Here is a 13,371-nt window from a genome sequence, read left to right on the forward strand (position 1 = left end):
TTATTATATTTAGACATTAATCTTCCCCAACAATCCTATGGGGTGATTACTTTTATCATCCCCATGCAATAGATAAGGAGAACGAGACACAGAGAGGTTAAGTAACTTGCCCAAGGTCACACAGCTGGTATGGTGGTAGGGCAATCTGGCTCCAGTCTTCACCACAACAAAGACAACCTCTAAAGTTAGTGAGATGACATTGAAACTGGCAGACTTAGTCATTGCTGGTAACTCACGGGACCTTCTCAGAAGTAATATGAAAATAGGGAAAATGCCATATGCTTGGTCTTCCCCTGGTAAATCCATTCCAGCAAATCACTTTTGACTGGGAACGATGGTCAGTGTGTGGTCGTAACAAAACCCTGAAGGCAACCCAAATGTCCAACACCAGGGAAATGGAACCTGGGATCCCACACAGCTGAGATCATTATGAAGAATCTGTCCAAACGTGAGGAATGGCTTGTGATTGGTGGGGGGCGAAACAGATAGAATAAAAACAATGCACGTGTGTTTATGTACAAAATGGAAAAAAGTGTGTTTGTGGAACAGGAACGGAAGGTGATAAATGTGAAAATCCAATCAGTTGTTGAGGTAAGGTGGTGGCATTATGGGTGATTTCTTTGTTTGTTTTTTAAATGTTTCTTCGGCTGTTGATACATCCATCTTTTCAACAATCCTGGCAGGAACATTTATTACACACTTCTTATCTCCTGCCGGCCTTGGAAGCCTGGGAGTTGATTGTTGGGCGGGCAACAGCATAAAACAGAAGGAAAACACAAGTAACTAAGAGGTGCTTTCCAAACACAGCGATAGTTGCCCTCTCTGGAGCAAACAATTGGAGGCTGCAGCAGGCAGCAGCAGGCCCTGGGGAGAGAGAGCGGGGAGCCCGAGCCCCGGGAGGAGCACAGAGAATGGAAAGTCTGACCACCCAGCCACAGGGCGCCTGCCTCCATCTCCCTCCCGAGACCGCCCTGTCTCCTGATGCTGCCTTGGTGGTTACGGTGACATCCCGCTACCGGCATTCTGGGGCTGGCACTCCGTCGTGTGTGCTTCTCTTTAAGCAGAATGATTTATGAAAATGTGGATTTATGAAACTGATAAATGAGGAGATAATTATCCAGACTGTGAAAGGGATCGCTAAAGGAACTCCCCGACTGCAGCTGAGCTGTCAGTGATACTCATGTGGCATCAAAGAGAAGTGGTGTCTTTTTTTTTTTTTAATTGATAGCCTGCTTTGCATAAAAAGCAGCCCTCGGTATATGGGATTCAGAAAAATCAGACACGGTCCCCGCCCTGTCGAAGATGGAGCCCCTGCCCACCTGGTGCCCTTAACACACACACTCTACTTTGTTACGGGTCTTGCTGGCTTCAGAGCATGTGGCTCACTGCCTCATCCTAGGGGAGACTACCTGTGTGTCTGTTTATTCTCCCTTCCTACCATGGGAATCTGACCCCTGCATATGGTTGGGGTCAGTGCTGAGGGTGAGGAACGCTCTTGTGCCTCAACTCTGGAACAAGTGGTTCTTTTTTTTTTTCTTTTTTTTTTAATTAAAAAAAAAGATTTTATTTATTTATTCATGAGAGACACACAAACAGAGAGAGAGAGAGGTAGAGACGCAGGCAGAGGGAGAAGCAGGCTCCATGCAGGGAGCCTGATGTGGGACTCGATCCTGGGACTCCAGGATCATGCCCTGGGCCGAAGGTGGCACTAAACTGCTGAGCCACCCAGGTTGCCCAGAACAAGTGGTTCTAAGGCCCTCAGGGTCTAGCAGGGTATAGAAGACATGGATATGCATTCTAACAGAGCTACTATGGACCCCATGCTCATCATTGGAGCTCTTTCTGTCTTATCCTATAAGTGACCTATGAGGCCACTTGTACAGAGAGAAAGTAGGAGTGTGACAAGGCACATGATTGAGTGGTCAGGGCACGAGCAGGGGCACAGCTGGCAAGAGGACATGGCCAAGGTCGAGGGGTAGGTGGTGCATCGCTCCTGGGTGTGGTCGTGCCTGTGTGGATGGTGGGATCACCTCAGCCTCAGAGCACTGTGGCTGGTGGGTGACCAGGCTAGCCACATGGCCGCCAGGACCTCAGTCACCCCAGAGGGCAACCAAGGGCTTCTCCAGGGGTCAAGCATTCAAGAAATACCCGGATTTCAGCTCAGGGTATTAACTGACATTAACATTAATATAATGATGATGATGATGGTGGTGGTGGTAATGATGACACCTGAGTGTCTTTCTTACTCCCTCATTGGCCCTGTGATTTAGGTCTTACCATTGGCCTGTTTTTTTGTTTTGTTTTGTTTTGTTTTGTTTGTTTGTTTTTTGTTTTGTTTTCCCATTGGCCTGTTTTATAGATGAACTTGACCAAGATCACAGAGCCCAGGAAGCTGCCAGGATTTCAATTCTGGTCCGCGAGGCTCCAGAGCCCATCTCCCAGACACACCATTGTGCTGTTTCTAGTCTCCTCACCATTTATCACACCACCAGGGCTGAGCAAGGAGAGTCCAGATGGGGAGCAGTGGCTCCCAGCTGGGGGCTTCCTGGAGATGGTGGCATTTGAGACCAGCCCTGAAGGATGGTAAGGCGGAGGGCGGTGGTGCAAAGAGACTGCTGTTCCTCCCAGAACATTGGTGCTCACAGGCTCTAGTACTGGCCTGTTAGGATGTCAGCATCCCCCATCCGTGTGGGTGTAGGTGGTGCAGTGTGGAGGATGAAGCTCCACAGAGAAGGTTTTACCATTTCCTCAGTGTGTGTGTAACCTTTGGCAAGTCCCAACACCTCCTGGGCCTGTTCCTCTTCTATAAAATGAGATCAAGAGTGCCTATCCCTCTTCGGGCTGACATGAGGATGGAGTGGGATACCAGGCTGCAGCTCTGGCTCAGAGACTGGCCCATGCCAACAGTCCCTCACCCCCCACCCCGGATGCTGGTTCTCCCGTTCCTTCTCTGCCTGAATCTCCTTTTGGGGCAGTGGGTTTACATCTCTCATGGGCATGTTTTCCTATACATTTCCCTCAAACCACCTTTTCCAGAGAAGAAATAACACCACTGCTGGACTCCTGGATCTGGTCCAGCCCCCACCATCTAGAGGGATGTTTTACAGTCCTTCCCTGCCATCAGCCCTCCAGCACTCGGCCCAACCTGGTAGTTCTGTCGTGAGTGAGCCGGTCGGGTGTGATTACATCTATCATGAAGGTGAGTGACCAGAATCACTAAGGATCCTCTGGGAGGGTTCAGGCAGGATGACCTGGGACTGTCACATCCTCCTCTACCTCCCTTGGTCCTCTCCTGGAGCACATGATCACATTCTGCTTCTTTGGGAGTGGTTATAAATGGGTGACCTTGTGCTCACCTGCCACTGCCAGGGCAGTTCCTCAAGGGCAAGGGCTGTGGGGCAGAAACCTGTTCAGTCTGCCTCGCCAGCAACTCTTCCCTATCCTCCAAACCAGCTCCTCGGATTCCTTTTGGGAACCGCTCTGTTCTTTCCCTTACTCTGTGTGGTCTGGGTGACACTCACTCCACTACCCAGGTGAAGGAGGTAGCCAAGGAGTGGCCAGTCAGGCCATGCCAGTTCGCCAGGCACCAGGGGCAACTGGCTTGGAGCTGAGGCTGGGGCCCTCCTCAGGAATTCAGCCTAACTATCAAGAAGTCCTCTCTTTTCCTTGAGGCAGGATGCAAGGGTGAGGCAGCCAAGGTGGCTGCCTTGGCTCCCGTGAAGGAGGCACCAGCCTGAGATGAGTAGAGTCAGAGTCAAGTACCTGGATACAACTATACCTGAAGCCAGAACATTATCCCAGATTTCTTAATTTCATGAGCCAGTAAGTTTCCTTTTTTATTTAAGGTCCATTTACCTTGAGTTTCTGTCCTTCCTGTCTCCCAACCACCCAAGTACTAACTAAATAAAGTTAATGCCTTCCTCATCACAATGCTCTCCTTCACGTTGTTGGTAGTGCTAAGCACCGAGAAGGCACTCAGTGAAATCCTGAATGAAGAAAAGAATACCACCCATAGCATTTGTGGCAGCTATGTTCTAGGCAGGACCCTCCTGGGAACTGACTCCAGTTTTTGCACACCCTCCTGTCTCAGGTCACAGGGCAACCCAGATAAGCAGGCTGGGTTTTCATTTCCCTCTGTGTACACCATAAAGCCCAGAGGCTGGCTTTATACCAGGTCATATAACTAGATTTCCAAGTACACTGGAGTTTATTCCCACAAAACCCTTCATTGCGAAACTGGCAACTCTGGCAGATTCCTCCCCTCTTGATTATTTATGACAATATTAAACAAAACATAAATCAGAAAGTCCAGCCCAGCTCTACCACTTCCTGGCTGGATGACTTTGGACAAACGGCTCACTGCTCTGGGTCTTTTTTGTCTGGAAAATGGGTGCAGTGAGTATAGCTACATCACATCAGGTAGGGGGAGGATAAACTGAAAGGATGGGGCTTAAGTGCCTGCATGCAAGAGGCACCCCAGAAGAGGTGCCTCCAAAGCAACAACTGGTGGTAGCTCAGGGGGCCATCCACTTTTCATGTCTCCATTTGGAAGTGTTTCTAGCTCTACCTTCTGAGCTCCTGTCATCACGCCAGCTTCCTCTGGGTGACAACGTATCCCCCAAATTTTATGGCAACTCAGCTTTGACATATTTTTTAATTGCCTTTGTGCTGCAACCTTGTCTCTGGATTTTCTCCTCTATGCTATCGGCTGGTAGCCCTTTGATGGTGCACTTATTGATCCGCTGATTAATGAGAAGCAATTTGCTCCTAAGGAACTATGACAATGTCCTCCCAGACAAGTCACACGTACATGATTAAACGATCACTCAGGTGTTCGGTGGCACCATCCAGCCTGCCAGGAATGGAATAAAAACACCCCACTCCACAGCATTAATGATGATAAAAACCCATGCTGGGCTAATCAGCACAAGCCTCCCACTACCGTAGGTGGAGCTGCCCCTGGGCTGGGGAGATGAGCACAGAGTGGCCTGGCACAGAGGAAGGACACTGTCTGGTATGTCTAGCTGCTCCTGGAAAGTTTACCTGTTCAGGAATTCACCACCAGGGGCCGCATGGTCAGAACAGGGGCATCTAGCCACTGTGGGCCGGTATTGTTAGAGATAGATCCCAGGCGCCTTAGTGAAATTTAGTAAAAAGGTCGGTGCACGGAAATGCTAACTCCTGTATAAACCCGTCCGTGTAACATGCCAGCAGGGCCCTACCTGACAAGAATTGGGTGTCCGGACAGTCAGATGAGAGATGAATGCACAACAAGCAGGATGACAACTCCCAGGCTCTCTTGCCTGTAAGACCCCGAACTCATTCCTATAACACAAAGGCCCAGATTAGGGCCCTCCCCTCCCCACCCCCACAGGTCTGTTTTAGGGGCCTGCAGCATCCTGCGCGTTGTTTTGAGTTTTAATCTGAGTGCATTACCAACATTTTAAAATTCAGGAGATTTCACAACCCAAATCCAGATTTCCAGCTTCAACCAGCAGCCTTGGAAGATATGGACCCCTGGGCCCAGGCTCCCACAAACAACAACTGGCCTGAGCTGAGCAGCTGGGAAGTGAGAATCCCAGGTGCCCACCGACTCCACTGTGCTGTGCTGGCTTCCTTTACTCACTGCCCGGCCCCTCCTAGCATCTGAGTTGCCAACCCAGCTTAACCTGAAACCTAAGGCCTGATAACAAACCACAGTGAACTGACTGTGAACCTCCACAGGCCCCATGAAGGCAGTGAAGAGGTGATGCCTCTTTCCAACCAGACCACACTGCTTTGCCCTCGATCACTAAACATTGCATCTACCATAGGTCCCCCCCTCCCCGCCCGGAGCTAGCACACCAGAGTCAAAAATAAGTACCAACTAAACTTTAAATGACATATTGACCAACTTTAAACACAGATGTGAAACGACTCCACCTTGATCTAATGAGGCATGATTATAGGCTCAGATTTCAAGGGCCCGTCAAAGCTTGGGAGATGGCAGACTGGGCTATTCAGGTGACTAATGCACAGGCCCTGCCAGGTTCAAGCTTTTCCATGACAAAGCCACCGTCTCCCAGAACAGCAGCAGGAAAGCAAGAGGTGGTACTTATATGTGGAACAGTTTGCTACTGCTCAATCAAAGATGCAATTAAATCAGTGAGGGGAGAAACAGGAGCTGGGATTGTAGATAATATTCCAAGCCTCTGAGTAGAGGCTGACTGCGCTCCATTCCTATGTGACACAGAGCCTGCATGCTGTCTAATAAATCGAAATCGGGTTTTTATTTGGCTAATATTAAGGGCTGCCGTTGAGCAGGTTCATCTTACCGGTTCCTCTGCTGAAGCAATATTAAATACTCATCATGTTTCTCATCGAAGTCTGGCACCATGTCCTTAGTGTAAGCCTGAAATGAAGAAATCGAGCAGTGTGATATCGGAATGTGGGGAATTATTTACTGAGGCAGGAGGCTGAGAGGCCAGAGACTAAGCTTGACGAAGGCCCGGCTCCCTGGGCACATCACTCAGGCGACCCAGAGCCCCAGAGATGGTCTGAGGGTCCCATGGGTCTTGAACATACATAACCAACAGTCTATAGAAAGGAGGAGGCTGGTTCTCTGGTCTTGACACTGTTTGTTCCACCCGTGCCCTGTAAGAACAGGGGCTTGGGCTAAATTTTAGCTTTTATGTTTTCTCCACATTCATTATTTAGCTACCTGAATTATCATAACCAGATGTGACCCAAATCAGTTGCTTAAGAAGGGATCTCATTCTTTTCTTGCCATGGCAAGAGGAATGCATGCTTATTAGAACTCAGTCATTATAAAAACATGATCCAGACAGTGAGGGCGCCTTTAAGAGCAGACACTTGGGGGCTTAGACCTCCTCTTTGGGCAACAGAACTCTGGATTTCCTTTAAAGAACCACTCATCACCTTCCTTCAGTTCACTGACTTTGTGAAAGGCCCTAGAAACTTCCTTTGTTGGCCTCTTGGGTCACATGACCTTGGCCTTAGCCTTGACAATCCACACAGTGCTGCCTGCAACCACAGTGATTCACTGGTCTGTGCGTGAGCCATGGCCTGAGCCAGGCCCTTGAAAGTCAGCCCTGAGCCTTTGCTGATCCTTTTGGGGGAAGAGCTGCTATCTTTCCATTGGGGAGGGGCTAGGCTGATGATACACAGGCCTGGAACTATCTGAGAATGAGGTCAATAACAGAGAGAGCAGGTGCATCGAGAGATGGAGACAGATCCTTAAAGTTGTCACTTGACACCTTGGATCCACTCATGTCTGAAGAAGTATCTGGACAATTTAGTTCTTGCTTTAGAAGTTTCTGCTGAGTCTCTATCATTTGTAGCCAAAAGAATTATGTCATATGTACCATAAACTGACCATTAGAGATAACCCCTATTCTAATTTTCTATAGCTTTATGGAGGGATAATTAATGCAGAATAAACTATATGTGTTTAAAGTGACATATGTATATGCCAGTAAAACCTCCATTATAACTTGATATATATTCCCCTAGATGTTTTTATCATATACATATACATACATATTTTTTACATACATATTTATAAACACATACACAAACCCAGATATTCTTTTTTTTTCTTTTGAGGGGGGCTCAATCTCATGACCCTGAGATCATGACCTGAGCCAAAATCAAGAGTTGGACGCTTAACCAGCTGAGCCACCCAGGCGGCCCCACAGACATTCTTTTAAACAAAAATAGGATCATACTATAAACAATGCTCTTTAATTTTCTCTTTCTTAAATAACGTTTTTTTTTGGGGGGGGGGCCAAGGGATGGATTAAAGAGACAATATAGGCTTGGTTCTGGTCACAAGTTACATGGATTAAGTTTTAAAAGGCAAGTAAGACATTTGCAATAGAAATGCAGTTTGTGTGAAAATCCTAACTGCCACCATGGGAAGAAGAGAAAAGAAAATCTCCATCATTCTCCTCTTCTCAAAATCTGGCTTTAAGACCACAACCCTATCCACGGGTGACCCATAACCTCCTTAACCAAATATATATAAATAGCCTTTCCTGTGCTCCTCCTTTTCAGTTGCTCTGGGCTATGGAGGACTGCTGACCTCCCCGTCTGTCCCCAAATTCTCCTCCTTCGGCTTCTGCAGTTGTAAATGAGCCTCTCTGCCCTCCGATGCCTTGTCTGGCTTCCCTTCCCTTGTCTTGCACAATCTCTGTCCATTTCACCCCTCTGGGCCTCTCTCCCCATCTCTCTTTCCAGTTACGAGGAAATGGGCCCTCTGGATGGAAACCTGAGGTCACTCCTGGTCCAGTGCTGACAGCCCAATCCCCTCTCTTGTCTCCTTTCCTGTAGGACTTGTGTTGTTGCCATCTGCTTACCTCTTCCTTGTCATCCCACTTCTGCAACCTTTTTCCCCCACACCCTACTCTTTGGGCCCACTTGGGGACAGGATGAAGTGCTCCCCTTTTCTCTCCTGTCCCAATGTCCCCGAAACTTCTGAGTTTCACAGGGTTTTCCTGCTAGCTTATCTGGCCAAACAATCAGGAAGTAAGCATGAGGAAGGAAATGTAAACAAATTAGCAATAGTTGACCCTATTCTCTTATTTCCCTGGCTTCCTGAGATGCCAGGTGACTTCGTGCTCTCTGGGACTGAGCCCTGCCTCACTCGCCCTGAATGTGAGAAGAGCTCAACCTCAGCCCTCTGAGAGCTGTTTGCAGGACACTGGGTCTGGGGAGGATCGTCAGTCCCTTCCAAAATAGCATGTGTCTGATGTGGAGCATTTCCATATCCATGATTCTCCTTTGATCTTTGCAAGAGCTCTTAAAGTGGTTATTATTACCCATTTAAGATACAAAGAAACCCATCTCACGCATCTTCCAGGAACACCCATCCTACTCCATGGCAATTTACATAACCATTTTGAAATATCGAAATGACCACTGATAGATTATGGTGTGGAATGGACACTCAGTGACATTTTTAGATGAAATACAAGATGACAAAGAGAGCTCAGCTTGTGATGGGCTGCCCTGGGCTTGTACCTCAGACCATCCGAGAATGCATTTATTCGCCTCTGCCGGGAGAGTGATGTATCACAAAGACTTGAACAGCACAGGCACACATCCAAGCCGAACTTCTCACCAGCCCCGTGCTTTTCTTTGCTTCTCAAATGCTAGAACTAACATGCACACAAATCACCCGGGACTAGGTTGAAATGCAGGTTCTGACTCTGGGTAGGACTAAGGAGGGAGGGGCCCATGTCTGCATTTCTAACAAGCTCACAGGCAATGCCCATGGGCCACAATTGGAGTAGCAAGGCCTGAGCCTAGCCCACCTCTAATCAGACGGTCTCTGAATTCGAGCTGGGGAGAACATGAGCTCTGAGACCAGGCCTGGCTCCAGAGTAGCAACACTGCCATTAGTTTATTCCTCTGTTAAAATGGAAGTAATAACAGTACCTGTCTGGTTGGATTTTTCTTTCCCGAATAGGGTTACATGTAGATTGGAAGCAATAACAGTGGAAAGGACTTAGCATAGTACGCTGCACATAGAAGGTTCTCAGTGACTATTTAGGTATATTTGCATTTATAGAGCTCCATTATTTAAATAGTACTATCTTAGCTTCCCCCCTCCCCCCCATGCTCATTTCTACCTGGCCGGCCTTAATTATTCTACTCCCTTTTCCAGAAATCTACTCCATCCCCTCCAGCCTCCACCCAAATCCTCTCCAGGGCCCAGCTGGGTTCCCAAAGCCTCCAAGAAAACTTCCCTTGCCATTCTCGCCCCACTCTCTTCAGCTCATTCCGAAACCCTGCAATTAGCATTAAATTATATACAATACAATGTGCAATAGTACGTAATTAAGTGCTAAGTTGTTAGCATTTAACTATATATATTGCTCACCAATTATCTGGGGATTTGGAGACTTGGGGGTGAACCCTGAACTCTGCTACATACCTTCGCTGAGCCTCAGTGGCCTTGGTCTGTAAACGGGGGTTAACAGTAAGGTCAGAGGGCAGCTCTACAGCTCCACTAGGAGAAAAGCAGAAGTGATTTAGGATCCTTCCCTGTCTTCTCACTGATTCCCCAGCCAGATTATAGGGGGAGGATGGGGGAAGAGTCTCAGCCTCACCACCATCCAGCTGTAGGATGGTGCTGAGGCTGGCTAAGCACCAACTTGGTTCACTCTCACTCACTCCAGCCCTAATCAGAAACCAGACACAGACCCTCCTCAGCACCACACACTTCACTTTGCGGAGGCTTTATGTGTCTGGCTAAACCTGGAGACGTTTGTATGGGAGGCACCCCTAGAAGGTGTGAGACCCCTATAAAGTGCCAACTTCACCATCACCATCTTCCAGCAAACACTGATCAAGTGTTGTCACATATGCACGAGGGTTTAACAAAAGCTTGGACCCACTGTGTGTACTCATCTATAGGCCATACTCAGCCACCAGTCTGGGCCCTGCCCCACATGGTCCTGTCGTGCCTGGTACGGGTGTTGTGCATCCAGTCAAGCAAACACATACTAGCCAGGGGTCCTAATATTGAGGATGGCCTGCAGAGGTTTTTCGGAACACCCATTCGATTGAATGCATGAGGGTATTTTTCCGGGAAGAAAATCTGTAATTTTCAACAGATTACCCAAGGCATCTGAGACCAAAGAAAGAAGACAAATGATCATAATAAAATGTATAAAATGGGATGCCAAGGATTTGAATGAGGGACCTAGGAAGGCTCCCCAGGGCATGGCCAGGCCCTAGTCTCCCAGGGAAACAATCAGATACTCAAAACCTAACCATTTCTCCCCCACCTCCCTGCCACACCCTGGCTTGGCCCCCTCATGCTCCTGCCCTCACCCCTGCAGTCTCTTCTCCCTGCTGCAGCTAGGGGGTCCTGATGAAAGCTAAGATAAATCATGTGACTCCTCTGCTCCGGACTCTTCATGGGTCCCAGTGGCCAGCAGGGCCCTGGGCCTCTACTCATGCCTCTGACCCACCTCCTACCACTCCTCTCCCCTCCCCCTCATCCCAGGACCCTTGAGACTCAGCATGCTCCAGCCTTAGAGTCTTCAACTCACCAGTCCTGCATGATATGCTGCTCTTCTCCCAGATAAATACCCAGATTGCTCACCTCCTTCAAGACTTGCCTCACATCTTACTTTCTCAGAGAGGTCCTCCCCGGCCACCCTATTTAAAATTGCAAGCCAGGGGCACCTGGGTGGCTCAGTTTGGTATCTGCCTTCCCAGGGTCATGATCCCAGGGTCCTGGGATCAAGCCCCACATCAGGCTCCCTGTTCAGTGGGGAGCCTGCTTCTCCCTTTCTGTCTGCTCCCCCTGCTTGTGCTCTCTCACTCTGTCAGATAAATAAATAAATAAAATCTTCTAAAATAAAATAAAATTGCAAGCTGTGCATCACATCTTCACTTTCAATCTCCCTAACATACTATCTCCTTTATCTCATTTACTACACCTCTTATGTATTAATTCCACGGAGGCAGGGACTGGGTCTGTTTTGATCATTTGTGTCTTCCAAGCCCCTAAGACAGTGCCGGGTGCACAATGCACCCTCCCTAAATACGAGTTGAGTGAATGAATAAATACAGACACATTTGAGCTGGGATTTTAAACCTGAAACATTTTCTGGCCCACAAGAAAAGGGAAAGGCATTCCAGGCAATAGGGTCAGTATGGGCAAAGGTGTGCGGGGGGGGGGGGGGGGGGGGCTTGAAAAAGCTTGAAATGTTCCCAACTGGCCAGAAGTTGGGTTTGACAAGAGGTGGGTGTGGAGGCTGCGCGAGTTAGTTATAGCAAAGGGTCTTAAGGTGTTTGGATGTGACATGGACACAAAGTGTCACTGCCACTACTGTTATCCTCATCATCTTTATCCCTGATGACAGCCCCAGAGACGGTATAGAACCTTATCAATGGCCATACTATTAGTTCTCTTTAGGGGAAAAAATGGAATTGGAAAGAAATGCCGAGAATCGGCTATGCTTAAAGGTGCTTGACAGAGTCTATATTTCAGGAATCACATGCTCCTCTGAGGCCAGAATATTGGAATTCTCCTAAACAGGGCTGACTTAGCAAGTGCCAGTGTGTGAGCTGCATTAACAAGCAGCTGAGAGCTGCAGACTCCGTCTCCAGGGCTGGTGAATGCCGGGGACCTAGCCTCACTGGTGTCAGGTCCCAGCAGGGAAGAACACGAACTTTGGATGGTTTAATAATGAGGCCTGAGGCACTGCAGAGTTCACAGAGACCCTCTTCTACCCTACCTCCCCCCAGGCTCACGCCCTAACCTGAGGGGCAATTTAGGAGCAGAGCCAATGCTCCAGATTACTGGGGCCCAGCTCTGCAGGCTGCCATAGCTGCCATTTCTTATGCTCTCTGGGGATGCTTATGGTGGCTGTGTGCAGTTATGCTACACTCTGAGATCATTAAGCCCATTTTACAGGCTCTGAAAGCTGAGGCAAATGGCCTAATGGCCACAAAGCAACTAAGTAGAGCTAAGGCACATTTGCTATTTGTGTCAGCTCAGCGTCTATTTCATTTCCTTCTGGTTACATCACCTCGCTCTTCCTTTGGGAAACCACTTCTCCTCCACTCTCAGGCCATGTGGTACCCTGGCCAACCAGGGACTCCATCTCCCTGGCGATGTGATTGGCTCAGGTGTAGGCATGTGCCCTCATGCCACGTCAACAGACTCAACCAAGGGATTGACTGGATTCGCTGGACAAGTCCCCGTGCCTCTTCCCCCAGAATTATTAGCTGATAGGAACAGAGAGCTACTAGGGCCATCATGAAGGAAGTCATTTTTATCAACTGATTAGGTGTTGGTAGCAATAAATGATGGTACATGGCAGGGTAGTGAAGTAATGGTGAACCATAGTAAACCATAGTAAACCATGGTGAACATCCTTGTGTGTTTCATGGCGATATCTGTCCAAGAGTGACGCCAACACCAAGGCAGCTGGATGCTGGGTTGAGGACAGAAAGAGATGGACCACAAGGAAACCAGATCCTCTTGATCATATTTAACTCCCATATCCAGCCATGCCTGAACCCAGATTTTAGTTACATACCTTTTTTTTTTAATATCTTATGTATTTATTCATGAGAGACACAGAGAGAAAGAGAAGGGCAGAGGCACAGGCAGAGACAGGCAGAGGGAGAAGCAGGCCCCATGCAGGGAGCCTGACATGAGACTCCATCCCAGGTCTCCAGGATCGTGCCCTGCGCTGAAGGCAGTGCTAAACTGCTGAGCCACCTGGGCTGCCCAGTCACATATCTTTCTTTACTCAAGCCAATCTGAATGGTTTGTGTGTGTGTGAGAGAGAGAGAGAGAGAAAGAGAGAGAGATTCACAACACCTGAGTGAGTTCTGGGTGGCACA

The 13,371-nt window shown here is 48.4% G+C and overlaps 1 protein-coding gene across 3 annotated transcripts in view; it reads right to left on the bottom strand.

Moving 5' to 3' along the window:
* LOC121487491 (katanin interacting protein) overlaps window positions 1-13,371 on the bottom strand; it is a 193,377-nt gene that overhangs the window by 133,980 nt on the left and 46,026 nt on the right. For all 3 annotated transcript variants that reach the window (XM_041749279.1, XM_041749278.1, XM_041749281.1), the window contains exon 3: window positions 6,315-6,391. In XM_041749279.1, coding sequence (XP_041605213.1) covers window positions 6,315-6,391 — 77 coding nt within the window. The remainder of the gene's footprint in view (window positions 1-6,314; window positions 6,392-13,371) is intronic.

Source organism: Vulpes lagopus, chromosome 3, assembly GCF_018345385.1.
Source record: "Vulpes lagopus strain Blue_001 chromosome 3, ASM1834538v1, whole genome shotgun sequence".
In the NCBI taxonomy this organism is placed as follows: domain Eukaryota; kingdom Metazoa; phylum Chordata; class Mammalia; order Carnivora; family Canidae; genus Vulpes; species Vulpes lagopus.